This window comes from Sarcophilus harrisii, chromosome 1 (assembly GCF_902635505.1).
Source record: "Sarcophilus harrisii chromosome 1, mSarHar1.11, whole genome shotgun sequence".
Classification (NCBI taxonomy): Eukaryota; Metazoa; Chordata; class Mammalia; order Dasyuromorphia; family Dasyuridae; genus Sarcophilus; species Sarcophilus harrisii.
Genome location: NC_045426.1, coordinates 67227500 through 67248043, shown reverse-complemented (window position 1 = coordinate 67248043; position 20544 = coordinate 67227500). Strand labels below are relative to the sequence as shown.

Here is a 20544-nt window from a genome sequence, read left to right as displayed (position 1 = left end):
CAAACTGCTAAAACATTATTTTATAGAACTAGAAAAATTAATAATAAAATTCACCTGGAAGAACAAAAAGTCCAGAATATCAAGAGAATTAATGAAAAAAAAAACTAGAAAGGATGGTGATTTAACAGTATCAAACCCAAAATTATATTTTAAAGTAGCAATAATCAAAACCATTTGGTAATAAGAAATAAAGTGGTAAATAAGTGAAATCGATTAGATACACAAGACACAATAAGCAAGCCCTATAGCAATGTAATATTTGATAAATCTCCAAACTCCAACTTCTGGAATAAGAATTCAATATTTGACAAAAATTACTTAGAAACTTAGAAAATAATATATCAGAAAATCAGCATAGACCTACATCTCACATTCCATAACAAGATAAGGTAAAAATGAATACACAACTTGGATATTAAGGATGATACCATAAATAAATTAGCAGAAAGAATCATTTACTTATCACATCTTTGGAGAAGGGAGAAATTTATTACCAAAGAAATAGAGAACATTACACAAGGCAAAATGGACATCTTTGATGACATTAAATTAAAAAGGTTTTATGAAAACAAAATGAGCAGAAACATGATTCAAAGGGAAGTACAAAACTGGTAAAAATCTTTACAGCCAGTATTTCTGATAATAGTCTCATTTCTAAATATATAAAGAACTGTGTCAAATTTATAAGAATACAAGTCATTCCTAATCAATAAATGGACAAAGAATATGAACAATTTTCAGATGACAAAATTAAGGCCATTTACAATTATATGAAAAAAAAATCTCTCAATTAAAGTATCTCTGAGGTATCACCTCAAACCTTACATCAGCTAAGATGACAAAAAAGTATAATGATAAATCTTGGGTGGGATGTGGGAAAACTTGAGTCATCTTCAGTCGAGATCTCAGCTGTTCAAAGATTGTCTGTCACTTCATTCTTGACATGTGTAATCATGTGCTTATTTGGTTCTTTGATTAACAACATGACAAATTGAGGGTTGCCACATTTTTCAATGAAGATGAACTTCTTTTCTACCAATATGTATACATAGACAAGTCCTGCATGTCCCAAACAATCAGAATTTAGGTCATCTAAAACATTCATAGCCATCCTGTTACAAGCAAGAATCAATCTCCCCATATTTCTTCTTTTTGCTTAGAGAGAGCTATTATCCCTTCTTTTGCAACAGCATCTAGAGAAAATGGGTCAATTCCCATTTGATTATAACAACAAATACTTTGAATCACCACATACTTTTCTTTTCAGTTCTATTTTCTTTACTCTGTCTTCAACAGATTTCCTTTCTGGTTTTACTAGCTTCTTTCCTCTACATTTTTGTATTAAAACAGTTTTGTTTTTTTTTTTTTGATATTCTAATGAAACCTTGCATGTAAGAATGAAAGCATCTTCTATTCTTTTCTTTGTATCAGGATAGGAGACACCATGGTCCAGAACCAGCCCTCTGATCAACATCTTGTCAGTCTCCAATTTATGCTTAATCTCCATGATCTCTATCTTTTATTATTATTATTAAAGCTTTTTATTTATAAAGAATATGCATGGGTAATTTTTCCAACATTGATCCTTGCATAACCTTTTGTTCCAAATTATCCCTTTCTTCCCCCACCCCTTCCCCTAGCTGGCAGTCCAATACATGTCAAATATATTGAAATATATGTTAAATCCAATATATGTATAAATATTTATACAGTTATCTTGTTGCACAAGAAAAATCGGGTCAAGAAGGAAGGAAAAGAAAAACTGAAAAAGAAAACAAAATGCAAGCAAATAACAATAGAAATAGTGAGAATACTATTTTGTGTTCCACATTCTGTTCCCATATATTCTCTCTCTAGGCATAGATGGCTCTCTTCATCACGGAACCAGTGGAACTGGCTTGAATCATCTCAGTATTGAAGAGAGTCACATCCATCAGAATTGATCATTGTATACCCTTATTGTTGCTGTGTATAATGATCTTCTGGTTCTGCTTATTTCACTTAGCATCAGTTCATGTAAGTCTCTCCAGTCTCTTCAGTCTTCTCTGAAATTATCCTGCTGTTTTTTTTTTCAGAATAATAGTATTCCATAGCATTCATATACCATAATTTATTCAGCCATTCTCCAATTAATGAGCCTCCACTCAGTTTACTGCCATTTCTTGCCATTACTAAAAGAGCTGCCATAAACATTTTTTACACATGTGGATCCCTTTCCTTCCTCTTTGGGATATAATCCTAGTAGAAACACTGCTGGATCAAAGGGTATGCACAGTTTGATAACTTTTTAAACATAGTTCCAAACTGCTCTTCAGAATGGTTGGATGTATTCACAGTTCCACCAACAATGTACCAGTGTCCCAGTTTTCCCACATCCCCTCCAAGATTCGTCATTATCTTTTCCTGTCATTTTGGCCAATCTGACAGGTGTGTAGTGGTATCTGAGTTGTTTTAATTTGCATTTCTCTGATCAGTAGTGATTTGGGAAAAAAATAGTGATTTGGAGTACCTTTTAACGTTGCTACATTTGGTTTCAATTTCTTCATTTGAAAATTGCCTGTTCATATCCTTTGATCAAATGGAGAATGGCTTGAACTATTATAAATTTGAGTCAATTCTCAATTTTATATTTTTTTATATTTTATTTTTAGAAATATTTTTATTTTTTAGAAATGAGGCCTTTATCAAAACCTTTGGCTGTAAAAATGTTTTCCCAGTTTATTGTTTCCCTTCTAATCTTATTTGTATTAGTTTTGTTTGTACAAAACCCTTTTTAACTTAATATAGTCAAAATTATTTATTTTGTGATCAATAATGGTTTTTAGTTATTCTTTGGTCCCAAATTCCTTCCTCCTCCACTAATCTGAGAGGTAAACTATCATATATTCTTCTAATTTGTTTATAATATTATTCTTTATGTCCAGATAATGAACCCATTTTGACGTTATCTTGGTATATGGTGTTAGGTATGGGTTTATGCCTACTTTCTACCATATAGTTTCCAATTTTATTAGCAGTTTTTGGTCAAAAAGTGAATTCTTATCCCAAAAGCTGGGGCCTTTGGGTTTGTCAAATACTATATGCTATAATCATTGACTATTTTGTTCTGTGAACCTAATTTATTCCACTGATTAACTTCTTTATTTCTTAGCTAGTACCAAATGGTTTTAATGACCCTGCTTTATAATTTAGTTTTAGATTTATTATCTTTATCTTGAAAAGATCAATGGGTTCACCTGGTTTTCTAACAGTCAAAATTAAGGCTACCACTGTCTCTGTCAGTACATTAGCCAAATCAGCATTGACTTTGGTGCACAGGGACATTCCATCAATGATAATTTCTCTATCAATTTCCTTGCTTATTTTGATACAATTAAAGATTTCATGGATTTTTGTCTTGGCCATTTCAAACTCTTCTGTTATGATTTGAGGGTGCAAACTTTCAAAGATATAGATATCTGCCTGCCTCAGCAGCTCTCCAATGATGAGAACATTTGAAGTCTTGCCATTACCAGTAATGTCATCCTGGGCAGCAGCTTCTTTTTCAATCAAAGAGGCTGTTGGATACTGAATATTCATCTCATGTAATATTGTGTTGCCATCCTCTGTGTGCTTGAAGCTTCCTGTGCCAGAAACAGGCATTTCCATGGGGTCCTTGGGCCCCAGGTTGTTTTTTCGCATATCCTACAACTCCTGGACCATGCTGATTTCATGTCCAGTGCCATCTGGACCTGAAACCACCTTGGCTTTGGGGTCCAACAAATTCACGGCTGATCTGGCAGGGAAGCAGCAGCAGAGGAGTCAGTGAGAGCTAGGAAAGCAGCCCCAAATGTCTTAAGATTAGCAATGGCCCCAAAGACAGGCTACTTTTCTTAAGGGACAGAGCCATCTTATTTTTCTTTATTTATTTCCTAGTTAATATATTGTGCATAGAATGTGCTTAAGTCCTTTAAAATGTTGAATCAAATTGATTATATACACACTCTACATTTTGCTTTGTTTTTATTTATTTTGAAATACATTTACATAATTCTTCCCTACTTCCTTCCATATGTGATGTGTGACTTCCTTTATATTTTAAGGATGTTTTTTCCCTATCCTAAACTTTCTTTCTTTAATTTGATATATTTATCCTTATTATTTAAAACATATAAAGCAACCACAAATTTTTATCCTGGGGCTCTTTGGGAAATGTCATCTTGTCCAGAAAGATGTTAAGCAAAAGGAAAACCAATTCAAGGATTCATCTGAGGTAAATTTCAGGGTTTATGGTAATATAGGAAACCAAGAGAAAAGATTTTTGCTCATAGAAAGAGATTAAAGTCTTAGAAATTATCTAATCAAACCTCTCATCCTCATTTTACAAATGAGGAGACTGAAACCTGGAGCTATTAAGTGGCTTTTCTAAAGTTGTAGAAATGTAAATTGACTGTATTGGTTTTTGAACTCAGGTCTTTACTACAGATGTGGTATTGTCCACTGCACCAAAGCAGAAAGAAATAAGAACAGTGTAATCCAAGTGATAAGAAGATCAAACCTTTAGGGGAATGAATAGGAAGGTCACAGAGAATTGGGTTTAGTAAAGGAAGAGGCAGGATTGTAGAGCGAAGCCAAGAAATCACCTGACTCTCCACACTTTCCCACAGAAATAATGTTAAATCAGATCTCTAAATGGATTCTGGAAGACTGAATTCAAAAAAAAAATTCAGAGTGAAACAATTTTCCACCTTAAGATATCTTGGAAGGAGTTCATGAAAGGTCTATTTCACTTGCTCTTAAGGGGAATGTCGCCTGGTGCAGGTGCAGCACATGAAATTTAGCATGAATCTCTTAGCCAAAGTACAGACAAGCAGTACAGGCACCTCTTTCCTGGATCAATGGGCCAATGGCTCAGCAGACCAGCTGTAAGACCACCAACACAAACAGAAAAGGTAAATTGATAGCCCCTGAAGTCCAGAAAGCAGGCAGGACTAGTCCAGGCCAACCCAGTTAAGTTGAAAATTTGTGAGCACTTCCAACCCAGAAAACCAGTGAAAGCCTCCTGGGCCTCTACCAAGAAAAACACTTTGGGACAGTCTCTCCTGAACCCTAGAAATATAACTCAATTTTAAAAAATGAATAAAAGAGCAAAAAAGCCCTGACTATATAAAGTTATTATGGAGATAGGGAAGATCAGAACACAAATCCAGGCAAGAATGGCAAATGGCAAAATATCTACATGTGAAGTTTCAAAGGTGAATAGGAACAGCTTCTCTTTGAAGATCAAAAGGATCTTAAAAATCAGGTAAGAATAATAGAAAAGTGGGAAAAAATGAAACGTAAAATAGAATAATGAAAAAAGGCAGGAGCTCAGAAAATGAAGCACAAAAATAGATTGAAGAAAACAATTCCTTTAAATAGAGAATTGAATTTAGGCAAGTTACATAAGAGTTTGACCTAGTAGTATATACTCATATAAATAAAAAATAGTACATTCTACATTTATGGTCACATGGAACAGATAATTTATTAGCGGTCAGTATGGGAACTTGTACAAACTTTCAGGAAGGGTATCATTTATTTTTGCCTTTGGTTTATGTAATCAAGAATGAAAAATGCAAAAGAGCTTTCTGAATTTTAGCTTTAGGCACTAGAAATAATATTTCCACAGAATCTAAAAGAATATATCAATTTTATTTAGCATTTCTTAGTTGAATTTTCAGCACAAAATATTTAATGGTTTTAATCATTTTATATCTTGCAGATCTCTAATCAACTCTTTAGAAATGTGATATTCCTACTTCTACCTTTTTCTTTTTAAGAAGCACTATATTACTATTTAGAAAATGTAGAACCAGTTCAAATAAGTGAATTATTTTAATCATAGTAAATCTTTTAAATCATTTGAAGTTGTTTAATATTAAGCAACCTATTGTAGGCATGGCATGGATAACTACTGCCAAATAAAATTTATAGGTGTATTATAAATATAGAAAATGTGATGATGTAATTTTTTCACACTATAAAGAACTATTTATATTATGATTTTTAAAATAGGAAATAAAAGTATGAACAAATTCACTTAATTTATACTTTTTTCAGGCATCAAGTTATCTGAAGAGACCATTGAACTTATAGTCAAAGAGACCTAATTTAAAAGCTTTTCTCAATCTGGTTTTCTCTTCTATATATTCTTTTATTCTCTCTTTTCACTCTTTCCTTAGTAGTGTTTTTTTTTTTTTTTTACCCATCCCACCCACTATATCTTTAAACATTCCTCCCTTTGTCTTACCTTTTCCCCTAATGTTTCTGCCCTCTCTTCTATCCTGCCATTCTTTCTCCTCCTACTTCTTTACAGAGTTATATAAATTTTTATTATCTAACTGAGTGACTGAGTTATTCCCTCTTGGAGCCAAAACTGATGGGATAATGTTTCAGGCAATGCTCTTCCCCTTCTTTTTTCCCTCCATTATAATAGGTCTTTTGCACCTCTACATGTAACCTAATTGTCCCTTTATACCTCTCCTTCCCTCTTTTTTCCAATACAGATCCTTTTCCATCCCTTAATGTCTTTTTCTTTTATGTCATCACATCACAATCCATTCCATGTAATGCCCGCTAAGTCTTCCCCAGTGACAGATGGAATTCTTAAGAGTAACAGATATAAATTTCCTATCTGAGGATGTAAACAGTTTAAATAATATATATTTCCCTCTTTTTACCTTTTTATACTTCTCTTGAATCTTTTGTTTGCGTGTTGAATTTTCTGTTATGTTTTGATTTTTTTTTTTCAATAGAAGTGATTGAAAATCTCTTACTTCGCTGAAGATCCATCACCTTCCTTGAGAGATTATGCTCATTTTCACTGGGTAGTGAATTATTGGTTGTAACCCTAAGTCCTTTGTTTTGCAGGATACAGCATATGAAAGTAATGGAATATTATTGTTCCATAAACAATGATGATCAAGCAGATTTTAGAAATGGCTGGAAATATTGACATGAGCTCATGCTGAATAAAACAAGCAGAATCACGAATATATTGTTCACAATAACGGGAAGAATGTGTGTTGATCATTGAAGGACTAGGGTCTTCTCAGTGGTTCTATGATCCAAAGGAATCCCAATAGACTTTGGAGAGAAAATGACACCTGCATGTACTGTGACTTAAGAAGACAAATTTTGAGCTCTTGAACTCCAGCATAACAGGCCCGACTTGTCCAATTTCACCCAATGCAGTGAGAAAGCCTGCAGAACCCCTGGCCTCAAGGCTGTATAAAAGTCCTGTCACCTTGTAGAAGAAGCTCACAACAAATTCCCTTGTGCCTTAGGAGCAGATCTCAACCGTCAAAAATGAGGAAAAAAGAGTTCTGGCCATAGCTATTATGGAAACATTAAAGAACAGCACCAAAACCCTGAGGACCCTAACAGCAAAATACCACCAGATGAAGCCTCAAAGAAAGATATGAACTGGTATCCAACTCAAAAATCTCTCTTGGAACAATTCAAGAAGGATTTTAAAAGAGTTAGAAGAAAAATGAGTAAAGGAAATGAGAACTTTGTAGAATAGTTTGGAAAAGGAAACATTAAAATTGAAGAAAACAACTGAAAAATACAACTGGTGAAATGGAGGGAAAATTCAATGGACAAAACAACAATTTTAGAAGCACAATTGGTCAAATGCAAAAAGAGGTATGAGATAACTTTTGTTATTGTAATTCAATAAAATTCAGAATTGAACAAATGGAAATGAATGACTCAATGAGATATCAAGAATAAGTCAAATAAAATCAAAGATATGAAAAATATAAGATATGTAAAATAACTCATTGGAAAACAAACTGACCTGGAAAACAGAGTTAGGACAGACAATCTAAGAATTATTGAACTATATGAAAACTGTGATTTAAAAAAAGAGCCTGAATAACATCTTTCAAGAAATAATCAAGTAAAACTGCCCCAGTATCCTAGAACAAGAGGGTAAAATACCCATTGAAAGAATTCACTGATAACCCCCTGAAAGAGCTCCCAAGATGAAAACTCATATCTCAATTCCAGAATTATCAGATTAAGGAGAAAATACTGCAAGCAGTGGGAAAGAAACAATTCAAATATTAAGGAACAACAGTCAGGATTACCCAGGACCTAACAGCTTCTGCTATAAAGGATCAAAGGGGCTGGAATATGATATTCTGAAGAGCAAAGGAGTTTGGACTGCAGCTAAGAATCAAATACTCAGCAATACTGAGCATTATGAGATCAGGGGAAAAGGTGGACATTCATTGAAATAGGGGATTTTCAATCACTTTTGATGAAAAGACCAGAGCCATACAGAAAATTTAATCTTCAAATACTGACTTCAAGAGAAGCTTAAGTAGGTAAAAAAGGGAAGAAAACATAGTTTTTAAAGGTTAAATCATTTACATGCCTACATGGAAAGATGACACATATAATTCTTAAGCCTTTTATCTTTGTCAGGAGTATACTTAGAGGCTGTAGGTATAAAATGATTTCATTGTGATGGTATAAAAAAGAAACTAGGGATGCAAAAGGGGTTGCTTTGGAAGAAGAGGAAAGGGGAAGCAAAATATGGTAAATTATATCACGTGAAGTGGCAAAAGAGACGAATTACAATTGAGGGGAAAAGAGGAGGGGAAAGAATGTTGTTTGACCCTTAATTTCATGGGATTTGGCTCAAAGAGGGAATATCACATATACTGAGTTTGCTCTAGAAACTTTTATCATTCTATAGGGAAATACAAAGGGAAAATAAAAAAAAAAAAGGAAGAGGCATATAAGAGAGAGGAAAAATGAAAAGGGATAAGGAAAAGAAAAGGGGGAGGAGCTGATAAAAGGAAGGGAAGATTGAAGGTGGTAGTGAAAAGAAAAAAAAAACACTGATGAGGAAGGAAAGGGGAAAAGAAGAAAGAAACACATAATGGGAAAAAATAGTATGGTGGGAAATAAAGTTAGTCATTTAAAATATGAATGTGAATGGGATCAACTTTCCCATAAAATGGAAGTGAATAATAGAATGGATTAAAAGCCAGAATCCTACAACATGTTTACAAGAAACACATTTGAGCAGAGATACATAGAGAATAAAGGCAAAATGCTGGAGCCAGATCTATTATGCCTCAGCTGAATTTAAAAAAACAATAGAGGTAATCATTCTAATCTCAAATTAAGCAAAAGAAAAAAAATAGATCTAATTAAATATTTACATGATTAAAATAGTGAAATAAATGATTATTGAGTTGGACATTTGACTAAAAAAACTAAAAAAGGAGCAAATTAAAAATCCTCAATTAAATACCAAATTAGAAATTCTGAAAATCAAAGATTAGATTAATAAATTTAAATGTAGGAAAATAAAACTAAAAAAGATTTTATGAAAAAAAAATGCTTAATTACCCAAATTGCTTAATGTGAGAAAAAAAAGAAAACCAATTTATCAGTATTAAAAATTAAAAGAGGGAATTTACCACCAATAAGAGGAAATTAAAGCAATAATTAGGAACCAGCTTGACAAATTGTATGCCAATAAAACAAAAATGAATAAATATTTATAAAAAATAAAAAAATTGGGGGCGGAGCCAAGATGGCGGAGAAGACACACGCGACTTTCTAAGCTCTTCTCTTACCCTCTTTATCAATATTATATCGAGCCTCAAAAATAGTCTTGACTGCTACAATTCGTAAAGATAAGAAATAGAACAACTCACCGGCCGAAGAAAATCTGCAGTCTCGCCAAAAAAGGTTGGTTCCGGGGCCAGGGGGGAGATCGGCGCAGACAGGGAGAGAAATTAGGTTCCGAGGAGAGTCTCAAACCGAGGGAGAAAGCACAGATCTCAGCACAAGCGCGCAGCCCCAACCCGCAGTAAGGGCTTTTCCTTGGGGCAGTTGTGATCCTGCACCGCAGGAGGACGCAGCCGGGTTAGCCTCCAATCTGCACAGTGGGGAGCTCGGCTTGGGGCCATAAGAGCTTTTCCAGGGCCGATTTGCATTGGGCAGAGACACTGGGGCAGAGTTCCGGGCGGTCTGCAGTCTGCGCTCAGCTGCTAATACTCACAGTCCCACAAGAGGCTCCGGCCTGGGGCAGGGACACTTTCACCACTTAGTCTCTAGCCTAGGGCAATCGATAATCCACTCAGCCCTACTAAGCAGTTTGATAGCTCGGCCAGTGCTGAATCCACTTCCTGTTGGGGGAAGGGAAAACTCTCACTCGGAGCACTCCCATTACCTTGAGCGGAAATCGGTTTACATCTCTCCCTGCTCTGCAGAGGAAGCTGGTAACCCCCTTGCCTAGGAGACATACCCTAAAGGCTTTAAAACATGAATAAAAAGATGAAAAGAACTATCGACAGCTTCTATGCAGAAAAAGAGCAGGTCAGCAAACCTGAAGAGACCTCAAACAGCAAAAATGCATCAGACTGTCCTCCTTTACATAATGCTCTCATAGAAGAGGCCATTAAAAGTCTCAAAAAGAGAGTTAGAAGATAAATGGGGAAAGGAAAGAGAAGCCTTACAAGAGAGCAACAACTTCCTGAAATACGAATTGGAAAAGTTAAAAATTCCTGAAGTGCAGGGAAACAAAATTGGTGAATTGGAAAAAAAAAAAATCTCAGGAAAGTAAGAATTGTGAATTGAAAAATAAACAATCTACTAGAAAGTAGGATTTGTGGAATTGGAAAAGACAAAGAACTCGCAAGAAAGTAGGATCTGTGAATTGAAAAGAAAATAATTCACTAAAAAAAAATTAGTGAAATGGAAAAAAATCTCACAGACCAAAACAATACATTCAAAAACCAATTGACATATACAGAAAGAAGTAAAAAAGCTAATGAAGAAAAATAATTCTTTAAAAATTAGAACTGAACAAATTGAAACTAATGATGCATTGAGACAGCAAGAATCAGTCAAGCAAAACCAAAAAAATGACAAACTGGAAAAACCATGAATTATCTACTTGCTAAAATGACAGACTTGGAAAAATAGATCTAGGAGAGATAATCTGAGGATTATTGACCTCTTCCTGAAAACTATGATGAAAAAAGAGCCTAGATACCTATTTTACAAGAAATCATCAAAGAGAACTGCCCTAGATGTAATAGAATCAGAAGGTAAAATAGGCATTGAAAGAATCTACCTGAACACCTTCTGAAAGAAACCCTAAAATAAAACCCCAAGGAATATTGTGGCAAAATTTCAGAACTATCAGATTAAGGAAAAAATTTTACAAGCAGCCAAAAACCATTTAAATACCGAGGTGCCACAATAAGATCACCCAAGATCTGGCTGCTCCTACATTAAAGGAAAGAAGGGCCTGGAATATGATATCCTGAAAGGCACAAGAACTTGGGATGCAGCCAAGAATAAACTACCCAGCTAAGCTGAGCATTTTCTTCCAGGGAAGAAGATGGAATTTAATGAAACAAATGAATTCCATTTGTTTCTGGAAGAAAAACCAGAACTAAACAAAAAATTTGATCTCCAAGAATAGAACCTCAAGAGATGCAGAAAAAGGTAAAAATAATCCTTGAGAATTGTATTTCTGTTGTGGATATACAAAAAAATACATGTAAAATTTGATAGTACTGATATAACATAAAAAAGGGAAGTAGATATGGAAAAGGGATGATGGCAGAATAAGGTGGGAAGGAGGGAAAAAAAGAGGGAAACCACATCCCACAAAGAGGCAAGGAAACTTATGCATATCTGAGGGAATTTAGAGAGGGGAGGAAACATTGTGTGAATCTTACCTCATCAGAGTTGGCCTAAAGGGAAAAATAATTGACATTTGTTTTAGAGAAAATTCTCTCCTGCCCCATTAAAAAACGGGGAGAGGAAAAGGAAAAGAAAAGAGTAATAAGGGAAGGAAGGGGAAAGACCCAAAGGGGGAGGGGGATTATAAAGAGGATAAGTATCGTGATACAAGAGGGGCATAAGTTTAAAAGGGGGAAAGAGGGTTGGGGAGGCAAGAATAAGCAAAGCACAATCTGGGGGTTATTAGGGATGGCAGGAAATACAGATTTAGTAATTCTAACTGAAATGTGAATGGGATGAACTCCAAAAGAGGAGGCAGATAGCAGACTGGATCAAAAGTCAGAACCTCTACAATATGTTGTTTACAAGAAACACATTTAAAGCAGGGGGATACATATAGAGTAAAGGTAAAAGGCTGGAGCAAAATCTATTATGCTTCAGGTGAAGCAAAAAAGTAGGGAGCCATCCTTATCTCAGATCAAGCAAAAGTAAAAAATTGATCTAATTAAAAGAGATAAGGAAGGAAACTACATCCTGCTAAAGGGTAGATAAAACAATGAAGCAATATCAATATTAAACATATATGCACCAAGTGGTATGGCACTCAGCTTCCTAAAGGAGAAGTTAAGAGAGCTGAAAGAAGAAATAGACAACAAAACTGTAATAGTAGGAGATCTCAACTCTGCACCTCAGAATTAGACAAACAAACCACAAAACAAATAAGAAAGAAATTAAAGAAGTAAACAGAATATTAGAAAAATTAGGTATGTTGGATCTTGGAGAAAATTGAATGGAGATAGAAGGGAATATACTTTCTTCTCAGCAGTTCATGGAACCTATTCAAAATTGACCACATATTAGGACATAAAGACCTCAAATTAAATGCAAGAAAGCAGAAATAGTAAATGCTTTCTTTTCAGATCATGATGCAATAAAAACTACATTCAACAAAAAATTAGGGGGAAATAGACCAAAAAGTAATTGGAAACTAAAAATCTCATCTTAAAGAATGATTGGTTAAGCAGCAAATTATAGATACAATTAATAATTTCACTCAAGATAATGACAATGATGAGACATCATACCAAAATTTGTGGGATGCAGCCAAAGTGGTAATAAGAGGGAATTTTATATCCTTAGAGGCTTACTTGAATAAAACAGAGAAAGAAAAGATTAATGAATTGGCTTAAACTAAAAAACTAAAAAAAGACCAAATTAAAACCCCCAATCAAATACTAAATTGGAAATTTAAAATTAAAAGGAGAAATTAAAATATTGAAAGTAAAAAATCTATTGAACTAATTAATAAAACTAAGAGTTGGTTCTATGAAAAAGCCAATAAAATAGATAAGCCTTTGGTAAATCTGATTAGAAAAGGAGGGAGGAAAATGAAATTAGTAGTCTTAAAAATGAAAAGGGAGAACTTTCCACCAAGGAAGAGGAAATTAGAGAAATAATAAGGAGTTATTTTGCTCAACTTTATGCCAATAAATTTGATAACCTAGTGAAATGGATGACTACCCAAAAATATAGACTTCCAGATTAACAGAGGAGGAAGTAAATTGTTTGAATAGTCCACATTTCAGAAAAAGAAATAGAACAGGCAATTAAACAACTCCCTAAGAAAAAATCCCCAGGACCAGATGGATTTACATGTGAATCTTACCAAACATTTAAAGAACAATTGGCCCCAATGCTATATAAATTATTTGATAAAATAGGGAATGCAGGAGTCCTACCAAATTCCTTCTATGACACAGACATGGTAATTGATACCTAAACCAGGTAGGCTGAAAACAGAGAAAGAAAATTATAGACCAATCTCCCTAATGAATATTGATGCTAAAAATCTTAAATAAGATATTAGCAAAAAGACTACAGAAAATCATCTCCCAAGATAATACACTATGATCAAGTAGGATTTATACCAGAAATGCAGGGCTGGTTCAATATTAGGAAAACTATCAATATAATTGGCCATGTTAATAACCAAATTAACAAAAACCATATGATCATCTCAATAGATTCAGAAAAAAGCATTTGATAAAATCCAACATCCATTCCTATTAAAAACACTTGAGAGTATAGGAATAAAATGGACTTTTCCTTAAAATAATCAGCAGCATCTATTTAAAACCATCAGTAAGCATCATATGTAATGGAGACAAACCAAACCATTCCCTAATAAGATCTGAGTGAAACAAGGTTGCCCATCATCACCAGTTACTATTTAATATTGTATTAGAAACGCTAGCTATAGCAATAAGAGCTGAGAAAGAGATTAAAGGAATAAGAATAGGCAATGAGGAAGCCAAATTATCACTCTTTGCCGATGACATGATGGTATACTTAGAGAACCCAGAAATTCTGCTAAAAAGTTATTAGAAATAATCCACAACTTTAGCAAAGTTAGGTTATAAAATAAACCCACATAAGTCATCAGCATTCTTATATATCACTAACAAAATCCAACAGTCAGAGTTACAAAGAGAAATTCCATTTAAAGTAACTACTGATAATATAAAATATTTAGGAATCTATCTGCCAAGGGAAAATCAGAAACTTTATGAGCAAAATTACAGACCACTTTTAACACAAATTAAGTCTGATCTAACCAATTGAAAAATATTAAATGCTCTTGGATAGGGCGAGCAAATATAATAAAGATGACAATATTACCTCAAACTAATCTATTTATTTAAAGCGCTATACCAATCAGACTCCCAAAAAACTATTTTAATGACCTAGAAAAAATAACAACAAAGTTCATATGGAAAAACAAAAGGTCAAGAATTTCAAGGGAATTAATGAAAAAATCAAATGATGGTGGCTTAGCTGTACCAGATCTAAAACTATACTATAGAGCAGCAGTTACCAAAACTATTTGGTATTGGCTAAGGAATAGATTAGTTGATCAGTGGAATAGATTAGGTTCAATGGATAAAACAGTCAACAAATATAGCAACCTAGTCTTTGACAAACCCAAAGATCCCAGCTTTTGGGATAAGAACTTACTGTTTGATAAAAATTGCTGGGAAAATTGGAAACTAATATGGCAGAAACTAGGCATTGATCCATACTTAACGCTGTACACCAAGATAAGGTCAAAATGGGTTCATGACCTAGGTATAAAGAATGAAATTATTAATAAATTAGAGGAACATAGGATAGTTTTACCTCAGACCTGTGGAAGGGGAAGGTCTTTATGACCAAAGCAGAACTAGAGATCATTACTGATCACAAAATAGAAAATTTCGATTATACTAAACTGAAAAAGTTTTTGTACAAACAAAACTAATGCAGACAAGATTAGAAGGGAAGCAATAAACTGGGAAAAATATTTTACAGTCAAAGGTTCTGATAAAGGCCTCATTTCCAAAATATATAGAGAATTAACTCTAATTTATAAAATCAAGCTTATTCTCCAATTGAAAATGGTCAAAGGATATGAACAGACAATTCTCAGATGAAGAAATTGAAAATATTTCTAGTCATATGAAAAGATGCTCCAAGTCATTATTAATCAGAGAAATGCAAATTAAGACAACTCTAAGATACTACTCACACACCTGTCATGATTGGCTAAGATGACAGGAAAAAATAATGATGATTGTTGGAGGGATGTGGGAAAACTGGGACATTGATTCATTGTTGGTGGAGTTGTGAACGAATCCAACCATTTTGAGAGTAGTTTGGAACTATGCTCAAAAAGTTATCAAACTGTGCATACCCTTTGATCCAGCAGTGTTACTACTGGGATTATATCCCAAAGAGATTATAAAGAAGGGAAAGGGACCTGTATGCTGAATGAATGTTTGTGGCAGCCCTTTTTGTAGTGGCTAGAAACTGGAAACTGAATGGATGTCCACTCAGTTGGAGAATGGCTGAATAAATTGTGGTATATGAAAATTATGGAATATTACTGTTCTGTAAGAAATGACCAACAGGATGATTTCCAGAAAGGCCTGAGAGACTTTACACGAACTGATGCTAAGTGAAATGAGCAGGACCAGGAGATCATTATATACTTCAACAAAATACTAGATGATGACCAGTCCTGATGGATCAGGCCATTCCTCAGCAACGAGATCAACCAAATCATTTCTAATGGAGCAGTAATGAACTGAACTAGCTATACCCAGAAAAAGAACTCTGGGAGATGACTAAAAACCACTACATTGAATTCCCAGTCCCTATATTTATGCACACCTGCATCTTTGATTTCCTTCACAAGCTAATTGTACAATAATTCAGAGTCTGATTCTTTTTGTACAGCAAAATAATGTTGTGGTCATGTATACTTATTTGTATCTAAGTTATATTTTAATATATTTAACATCTACTGGTCATCCTGCCATTTGGGGGGGGGTGGGGGGGGGTAAGAGGTGAAAAATTGGAACAAGAGGTTTGGCAATTGTTAATGCTGTAAAGTTACCCATGTATATATATCCTGTAAATTAAAGGCTATTAAATAAAAATAAATAAATAAATAAATAAATAAATAAATAAATAAAAATAAAAAATTGTACAGATTAACTGAAAAATAAAATACTTACATAACCTCATTTTAGAAAAAGAAATTGACTAAGCTATCAATGAACTCTTTAAAAGAATCTTTAGGTTCAGATCAATTTATAAGCTAATTCTACCAAATTTTTAAAGAATAATTGATTTTGATATTACATAAACTATTTCAAGAAGTAGGCAAAAAAAAGAAACCTACTAATTTCCTTTTATAATGCAATTATGGTGATGATACCTAAACTTAAATTTAAAAAAATACTTCAAATAATTTGCTTTAACAATGTTGTAGGATATGATAAACCCACAAGAATTATTAGCATTTCTATATATTGCAAATAAATCCCATTAGCAAGAGAGAAAAAGAGAAATTACATTTAAAATAAATGTAGGCAATATACTATATTTGAAAGTCTACCTGCCAAGACAAACCTAAAAGCCATTTGGAACACAATTACAACCTTTTTTTTTTTTTTACATAAATAAAATCAAATCTTTATTTGTGTAAATGGGAAAATATCCCTTATTCATAGACAGGCCAAGTTAATATGATAAAAATGACAATTCTGTAAAATTAATTTGCTTATTCAGTGCCTGATCAATAAAATTACCAAAACTTATCACACAGAGCTAGGAAAAAATAACAGTTTACCTGAAAGAACAAAAGATCAAGAATATCAAAGGAATTAATGTTAAAAAAAAAAAAAAAAAAGGAAAGGGGCCTACCTGTACCAGATTTAAAACTATATTATAAAGCATCAATCATCCAATTTATTTGGCACTAGCTAGAAATGGAGTGATGAATCAGTGGAATAAGACACAATAGTAATCTACTGTCTGATAAACCTTATAGTTCCAGCTTTAGGGATAAAAACTCATGCTTGATACAAACTCATGGAAAAATTGGAAAATAGTATGGCAGAAACTACGCATAGACCAACATCTCATATCATATACCTAAAATCAAAATCCAAATATGAATTAGACATAAAGGGTGATACTATAGCACAATGAGGAATAGTTTATCTGTCCTTAGTCTATGAAGAATGGAAGTATTTATTACTAAGCAATAGATATAAAATATACAATTCAAAATGAGTAATTTTTGTTGTGTTACATTAAAAAGATTTTGCACAAACAAAAGCAATACAACCAAGATTAGAAGAATAACATAAATCTGGTAAACAATTTTATAAGAAGTTTTTGGTCAGTGCTTTAATTTCTCAAATATATAGAGAACTGATTCAAATTTATAAGAATACAAGTCATATTCCAGTTGATAATCAAAGAATATGAATAGGCACTTCTCAGATGAAATTAAAGCTATCTCTAATCATATAAAATGGTCTATATCTCAAAATTACCATATCTCATGAATCCAATTAAATAACCATGGAGTCTGCAGATTTCAAATCATATTTTTTTTGGGGGGGGTCTTTTTCCTTGTTTTTTTCTTTCTCATGGTTTTCCCCCTTTTTTGATCCTTCTTTCACAACATGACTAATAAGGAAATATGATTAATATGATTGTATATGTATAATCTAAAAAAATAAATAAAATATCCCTGAAAAATGATTATCCAATCATTGCATAGATTCTTATACTGGACTGTTATTTATTTCCTCATTAGTCATCCTGTTCCATTGCTAGTCAGCTCTACTGTACCTATAACAAAAAGCTAATCTTTGTTGAGTCCATCTTCCTCTGTAGACTCCTCGGTACACAGAGAATTATTTAGGAAATGTGTTCTATATTTAACTATTGGCAGAACATTCACATACTATTTCATGTATCACTAAATGCTTATCAATATCCCATTAATTCCATTGTTCTTGTCTTCTCTATGGTGTACTCTGACTTTATGAAAATTACCTCATCACACTGTTTTGCTAAGTTTAAAGCTCTAATGGGACTATAAAACAAGAAAGTTTTTTTATGGAAAATAATAACTACAGATGAACATGAATATTTAATAAAATGGAGAGTCTGGAATATGTGCACTACATAATACAGTGACACTTGTGGTTATGATGACGATTCAGATATTAAAAGGAAAATATCAAATGGAAAAATGAAGAAATGTGTTTATTGGTCAATATGTACATGTCTGAGTATTTATATCAATCTAAGTATACACTATAAGTATATAAAAGTCTAATTGTCTCATTTGTATTCAATATTTTATGGGTATATTTATTTGAATAATGATAGAACTTCCCAATAAAAAAGTGATAAATAAGTAGAAAAATTCTTTTCAAGTTCCTTAAGAGAGTATTATAAATGATATATTTCCTTCAGGTAGAAGAATTCTGATAGGAAAATCTCTGTACAGATCATATATCTTTAGAGTAGGCCAGACATAATAGCCTTGTAAACAATTGAAAAAAGAAAACTCACATGTCATTAATTATTTGATGATTGTTAAGATGTCCCTTTATATTGAACTCACTCTCACCATTATATGTGTATATATATATATATATATATATACATATATATATATATATATATACATATGTGCATATATACACATATTATATGTATACACATGTATACAAGTGTATCTATCTGTTTATATATCTCTCCTATTTACTATCTATCCATCATCTATTTATGTGTGTATGTTATCATTAATTTTAAAGGACCAAGTGACTCAGATTTCCCCTTAAGTCCTTTACACTTGATACTTAGATGTGATAAATCAGAAAGTTACTATGTGTTGCACAGCAGCCAAACAAAACCAGGAAGTGGTTCCAGATATTTTTAACCTAGAAGGTAATTTCATTTTTAAAATAATACTAATAACATTTTCTCTTAATTAAAAAGTTTTTAATTCCCTAATCCCAAAACAAATTTCTGATTTTCAGTGGGTAGGTCAGGAATCTTGAATCAATCAGTGCCAGTTGGATGCAACAGTTCAGAAAACAGAAACATATTAAATACAGCAACATTCATGCAAGTTATAGTGTATATTTAACATTTAAATTAATTTATATTTATAAATTATATTTTTAACTTATGAATATAAATACCACAAGAAAGGCAGTCTAGTAGAGTATATTGAGTTAGCCTTATAAGTAGGGCAATTTGAAGAAGTTCCACTTCTGACTCTATTGCCTTTATGACTTGTGGCAAGGAAATTCATCTCTCAATGTTCTAGTCAGTTCTGTAGGACTATAATATCTTGAGTTTCCTGTCATGTCAAGTACTAACAAAGATGCTAGGTAAGCATTTTTCAAAGATATAATGGAACTGTTTCATTTGCTGGATGGGTTCTGCTTCAATTGTGGCAGATCTAAATTCATGCATACATTTCTCTACACATAATTCTTTTACATGACCTTGAAAATATTCCCCAAAGAAGACCTATTAAATATGCCAAAGGTCTTCTTTTGGGACTTTTAACATTATCTCTGTATAAAGGAAATCTTTAGCTCTTTGTTATCTTTTACTTAATCCTTAAATGGTCTAAATCCTTTCCCAATTATATGAGTTTTTGTTAATATTGTTCAGAATATTTCTTGTACAAGTTAGCATTGTTAATTTAGTTCAGATAATTGAATGATTATCAAAAATATCTTGATTTATTCTCCAAAACATTTTGTCTTTGTGGCATTGTTTCCATGATTGTCAGGAATAAGGCATTACTAAGTGTACAATGACATTCAAGATAGAAATTTTTCTGTTGGGTTTATTTGAATTATGAAAAGCATCATAGAAACTTAAAAAATCCAATCTGGCTTGTATGCTTCTTATATTCAATTATATGAATAGCTCTTTGTCTATCTATATTGTATGACCCAGTTTTATGTGTTGATACATCAACTCAATGGATGATGCATTCAACTGATTGACATAATTTTCTGGCCATTTGCAGAAATCCATTATATGTATATGGTTGTACATTTGGTACCTTTGAGATGGAAATAGAAAGACATAGGAAGATCATGATTAGAATATCTATATTTATATGTAAATATAACTATACACTAAAATGAAAATGAAAAGTCTTAAGGCTTTAGCAAGATAATTCAGACTAAGTGAATGTTTGTTTTTTAAGGAAGTCTTCTGAATAATCCACACAATTTAAATGAAAATGATTTTTCATAAGGCTAAATATGTGGAAAATTATAATTTCTGCCTACTATTTCAAAATCTTGTCTTCTGCTATCAGAAGTATAATTCTCACAAGCATAAAGAAATTCAAAGATAGTATCCACGCTTTCAAGTATGTCTTTGTTCTAGGATAATAGCCCTTATTCCTATAATCTCTTGCTCCCT

The 20544-nt window shown here is 32.8% G+C and overlaps 1 protein-coding gene across 1 annotated transcript; it reads right to left on the bottom strand.

Moving 5' to 3' along the window:
- Positions 1–913: 913 nt before the first annotated feature.
- Positions 914–3678, bottom strand: LOC100915313 (T-complex protein 1 subunit zeta). Its single transcript, XM_012543716.1, is given in 4 exon segments — positions 914–1158; positions 1161–1240; positions 1242–1519; positions 3217–3678. Coding segments are annotated over 4 exon segments (1035 nt in total). The 5' UTR covers positions 3649–3678.
- Between the last annotated feature and the right edge of the window lie 16866 nt (positions 3679–20544).